Source organism: Triticum urartu, chromosome 3A (assembly GCF_056163025.1).
Source record: "Triticum urartu cultivar PI428250 chromosome 3A, HENAU_Tu73, whole genome shotgun sequence".
In the NCBI taxonomy this organism is placed as follows: Eukaryota; Viridiplantae; Streptophyta; class Magnoliopsida; order Poales; family Poaceae; genus Triticum; species Triticum urartu.
Genome location: NC_141875.1, coordinates 323,464,699 through 323,470,564, shown reverse-complemented (window position 1 = coordinate 323,470,564; position 5,866 = coordinate 323,464,699). Strand labels below are relative to the sequence as shown.

Genomic DNA, 5,866 nt, shown 5'->3' with positions numbered 1-5,866 from the left:
GACTCTGACGACAAGAAGAAGAAGAAATACTCAAAGTCTTCTTCCAAGTCTTCCTCAAAGTCTTCATCACACAAGAAGAGCTCATCTGGCAAGGCACGTGCGTTTGTTGGCAAGGAAATGGATTCAGAGGAGGAGTCCGCTTCTGAGGAGGCAGAGGTGGAATCCGAGGAGGAGTCTGATTCTGGCATTGCAAGTCTGGCTACAGCATACGTCGCCAAGTCCATCTTCAACACTGAAGACAATGACTTCATCACCGATGCAAATGACAAGGATGACTCCACTCCTACCTACTGCTTCATGGCACGCGGTGCCAAGGTAAACACACGCACTACTCACTATCAAACATCTAGGGGTTGTTTGGATTGAGCCCAATCTTGCCCTACCAAATAATTGGCATCACCAATTCCAGGGCATGCCCAAAAAATTGGCAAGTCATGGCTGTTTGGATTGTAGCCATTAGTACTTGCCAATTTTTTGGCAAAACCATTAGATGTCATTTGGTTTGAAGCCAAATATTTGGCACATTTGACTGGCATGTGTTTGGTTTGGTTTAAAAATTTGAAAATTGCATGCCAGCCAATAAAAGAACACTTGTGTGTAAACAAGCAATCACATATCACATGCTACAAAAAAATAAAATTTTGAATTAACCAACACACATACGCACACAAACTCTGCATTTCCAGAACTTCAGAATGACATAATTAAACGCATACATTAAGTAGCTCATATATTGTCTGATACATGATAGACGGAATAAGGTTCACATCCTTTACCATACCATCTAGGACATAAATAGCCAGCCATGCACCAAATGCACTCCATACAAACAGTACATGATGCACCCAAGTTTGCTGTATATAGACAAAATATGCATGATGATGTTATCCATGCTCCCACTACGTGTTAAAGCGTTCCTAGCCATATAAACAAAAGGTTGCCACAAACTCTATCTAACCATGTGGCAATTCAGTGAGCAGCCGCAGATCCATCATTGCCACCTTCATGAAACTGAGGCTCAAAGTAGCTAATGACCCACTCTCGAAGAATTGTTTCATCGGCATAGTTAAGATAGCTACGAAAGGTATCTTGGTCTGGTTTGGATAGATAGGCAACAATCTTAAGTTTATCCTTAGCTGGGATGGTAAGGGCATTGATCCGCTTCCAAAGATTTGCATAAGGATCTGCAGGTGGCATTGGTTGCACAGACACAATAGGGGATGGAAGGGATTCAGCTAGCTTCTTGATACTGGTTACCATATCATCATTAGATACCTTGCCCTTCTTGTTTGCTTTGCCCTTGGTTGGCTTCTTGGAAGGTGATGATGATGCACACTTGCGCTTCTTGTTTAATGGATTGCCATCCAAGTCGACTTTAGGACTGCGACGATCAATAGTGTCAGAGTCAGCTTCATCACTGTCTGCTGGAATTAGATTTCCCTCAAGTTCCCTCACATCCTCGCTGTCATCACTACCATCATCCACATTGACATTGGTTTGGTCAACTGTGAGTGAGCCATCAGCATGAGATTGATTCGAGAATAACTCTTCCAATTGATGAAAGAACCTAATGGGTCTGGTAAGATAATTGATTGCAGTTTTCTGCACACAAGGTAAGGCAAAAAGAGTAAAATAATGATGTAATGGACACAAAACATGAGAGAAGTTGCAGGTATAAAAAAACACAACAAGAGACAGTGAATATGAAGCATACATATATATAGACAATAGCAGCTATCCACTCATTTTAAAATCATACCATGATATAAATAAGAGAAAAAACTACTAAGAACTTACATTGAGTCTTTGCTTTTCTGACTCAGAAAGTGTGAATGTGAAAGTGGTTCTGTCAAGGCCATTTCCACTATTGGCCATGGCACGACGCACCCAGCCCCACTTCTCCTTGCATTGACGATAGTGTCGATCCACTTGGGTTTGAGTGACACCAAGCGAAAACTTGCCATTTAGAGCATCAACACATTGCAAGTGGTGTTGTTTCTTGAACTTGAAAGTTGCAGGTTTGTCCTTACGAAGGTCGATATACCATTCAAGCATAAACCTTGTCGCCTCGTCAGTCCAGGTTATGTACTTATCACGAGGATTGGAGTCCTCCTCGGTCTTAAGAGTGAGCTTATGCTTCCCCATGACCTACAGATAGGTCACCATTGCAAACAACTAGTTATTAAGAAAGTGAGTTCGAAGCAAAAACCCTCAAAAAAATGTCAGCATACGAACATGAAACATCACAGATCCAACTTACAGCAGGACAGAACTAAACCTATTTAATAGGACAGAGAGACCAGATTAAATTGAAATAAGTCAAACAATATTATGAGGATACAATAATTTACACAAAGTCATTAAAATAGAAACACTACATCGTTCAATTTTTCCCTCGCATGGAAATACATCAAAGGTACATCACATCCTTCAAATGTTCCCTCACATGGAAATATATCAAAGGTACAGTACATCCTTCAAATGTTCCCTCACATGGAAATACATCAAAGGTACAGTACATCCTTCAAATGTTCCATCACGTGGAAATACATCAAAGATACTAAGCTGGGATAGCATCAGCCTCATTGTCATGTGCACTCTCTCTATCTGTCCACATTTGCTGAGCAACTAAATCTCGCTTGGCAGCCCACTCACGTATGTCAGCCTCTTGATCACGAACCCGCCCAGTACTCCTAGGGAGATTGGCATACCATGTCGTCTCATCCACAACATAATCATCTGGACCATTTTCTAATATCTAATTGTGCAAAGCACAATAAGCAACTACCACTTTAATCTGAGATTTCAAAGGTATGAAGGGCCTTTGAGTAAGAATCTTGAAGCGACTCTTAAGAGTCCCAAATGCCCGTTCAACTTTGGTCCTAAGTGATGAATGGCGGTGGTTGAACAATTCTTTTGGGGTAGTTGGTGTTGGAAATATGCCCTAGAGGCAATAATAAATTGGTTATTATTATATTTCCTTGTTCATGATAATCGTTTATTATCCATGCTAGAATTGTATTGATAGGAAACTCAGATACATGTGTGGATACATAGACAACACCATGTCCCTAGTAAGCCTCTAGTTGACTAGCTCGTTGATCAATAGATGGTTGCGGTTTCCTGACCATGGACATTGGATGTCATTGATAACGGGATCACATCATTAGGAGAATGATGTGATGGACAAGACCCAATCCTAAGCATAGCACAAGATCATGTAGTTCGTATGCTAAAGCTTTTCTAATGTCAAGTATCATTTCCTTAGACCATGAGATTGTGCAACTCCCGGATACCGTAGGAATACTTTGGGTGTGCCAAACGTCACAACGTAACTGGGTGGCTATAAAGGTACACTACGGGTATCTCCGAAAGTGTCTGTTGGGTTGGCACGAATCGAGACTGGGATTTGTCACTCCGTGTAAGCGGAGAGGTATCTCTGGGCCCACTCGGTAGGACATCATCATAATGTGCACAATGTGATCAAGGAGTTGATCACGGGATGATGTGTTACGGAACGAGTAAAGAGACTTGCCGGTAACGAGATTGAACAAGGTATCGGGATACCGACGATCGAATCTCGGGCAAGTATCGTACCGATAGACAAAGGGAATTGTATACGGGATTGATTAAGTCCTTGACATCGTGGTTCATCCGATGAGATCATCGTGGAGTATGTGGGAGCCAACATGGGTATCCAGATCCCGCTATTGGTTATTGACCAAAGAACGTCTCGGTCATGTCTGCATGTCTCCCGAACCCGTAGGGTCTACACACTTAAGGTTTGATGACGCTAGGGTTATAAAGGAAGTTTGTATGTGGTTACCGAATGTTGTTCGGAGTCCCGGATGAGATCCCGGACGTCACGAGGAGTTCCGGAATGGTCCGGAGGTAAAGATTTATATATGGGAAGTCCTGTTTTGGTCATCGGAAGAGTTTCGGGGTTTATCGGTAACGTACCGGGACCACCAAGTGGGGCCACCAACCCCGGAGGCTTGCATGGGCCAAGAGTGGTGAGGGACCAGCCCCTGAGTGGGCTGGTGCGCCTCCCACAAGGCCCAAGGGGCAGCTAGGAGAAAAAAAAGGGGGAAACCCTAGGCTTAGATGGGCCTAAGGCCCACCCTAGGGGGCGCCTCCCTCTCTCCCCTCTTGGCCGCCCCTTGTTTCCCATCTAGGGCTGCCGCCCCCCCTAGGGGTGGGAACCCTAGAGGGGGCGCACCCTCCTCCCTCTCCCCTATATATAGTGAGGCCTAGGGCTGCTCATCACAGGCGATTTGATCTCTCTTTGGTGCAGCGCTACCTCTCTCCTCCTCCTCTCCCGCGGTGCTTGGCAAAGCCCTGCAGGATTGCCACGCTTCTCCATCACCACCACGCCATTGTGCTGCTGCTGGATGGAGTCTTCCTCAACCTCTCCCTCTCTCCTTGCTGGATCAAGGCATGGGAGACGTCACCGGGCTGTACGTGTGTTGAACGCGGAGGTGCCGTCCGTTCGGCACTAGGATCTCCGGTGATTTGGATCACGACGAGTACGACTCCTTCAACCCCGTTCTCTTGAATGCTTCCGCTTAGCGATCTACAAGGGTATGTAGATGCACTCTCCTTCCTCTCGTTGCTGGTTTCTCCATAGATAGATCTTGGTGATACATAGGAAAATTTTGAATTTATGCTACGTTCCCCAACAGTGGCATCATGAGCTAGGTCTATTGCGTAGATTCTATGCACGAGTAGAACACAAAGTAGTTGTGGGCGTTGATTTTGTTCAATATGCTTGCCGTTACTAGTCTTATCTTGATTCGGCGGCATCGTGGGATGAAGCGGCCCGGACCGACCTTACACGTACTCTTACGTGAGACTGGTTCCACCGACTGACATGCACTAGTTGCATAAGGTGGCTAGCGGGTGTCTGTCTCTCCCACTTTAATCGGATCGGATTCAATGAAAAGGGTCCTTATGAAGGGTAAATAGCAATTGGCATATCACGTTGTGGTCTTTGCGTAGGTAAGAAACGTTCTTGCTAGAAACCCATAGCAGCCACGTAAAACATGCAACAACAATTAGAGGACGTCTAACTTGTTTTTGCAGGGTATGCTATGTGATGTGATATGGCCAAAGGATGTGATGGATGATATATGTGATGTATGAGATGATCATGTTCTTGTAATAGGAATCACGACTTGCATGTCGATGAGTATGACAACCGGCAGGAGCCATAGGAGTTGTCTTTATTTATTTATGACCCGCGTGTCAACTTAAACGTCATGTAATTACTTTACTTTATTGCTAAAGTGTTAGCCATAGTAGTAGAAGTAATAGATGACGAGACAACTTCATGGAGACACAATGGTGGAGATCATGGTGTCATGCCGGTGACGATGATGATCATGGAGCCCCGAAGATGGAGATCAAAAGGAGCAAAGTGATGATGGCCATATCATGTCACTATTTGATTGCATGTGATGTTTATCATGTTTATACATCTTATTTGCTTAGAACGACGGTAGTAAATAAGATGATCCCTCATTAAAATTTCAAGAAAGTGTTCCCCCTAACTGTGCACCGTTGCGACAGTTCGTTGTTTCAATGCACCACGTGATGATCGGGTGTTTGATTCAGACGTTCACATACAACGGGTGTAAGACAGATTTACACATGCAAACACTTAGGTTGACTTGACGAGCCTAGCATGTACAGACATGGCCTCGGAACACAGAAGACCGAAAGGTCGAGCATGAGTCGTATAGAAGATACGATCAACATGAAGATGTTCACCGATGTTGACTAGACCGTCTCACGTGATGATCGGACACGGCCTAGTTGACTCGGATCATGTAATCACTTAGATGACTAGAGGGATGTCTATCTGAGT

General features: G+C 44.4%; 1 protein-coding gene across 1 annotated transcript; it reads right to left on the bottom strand.

The window, feature by feature from the left end:
• Window positions 1–852: 852 nt before the first annotated feature.
• LOC147979590 (uncharacterized) lies at window positions 853–2,145 on the bottom strand. The gene is made up of 2 exons (XM_087516767.1): window positions 1,798–2,145; window positions 853–1,602 (listed from the first exon to the last, which is right to left on the bottom strand). Exons 1-2 carry the CDS (start codon window positions 2,143–2,145, stop codon window positions 970–972), a joined length of 981 nt encoding a protein of 326 aa, XP_087372893.1. The 3' UTR covers window positions 853–969.
• Between the last annotated feature and the right edge of the window lie 3,721 nt (window positions 2,146–5,866).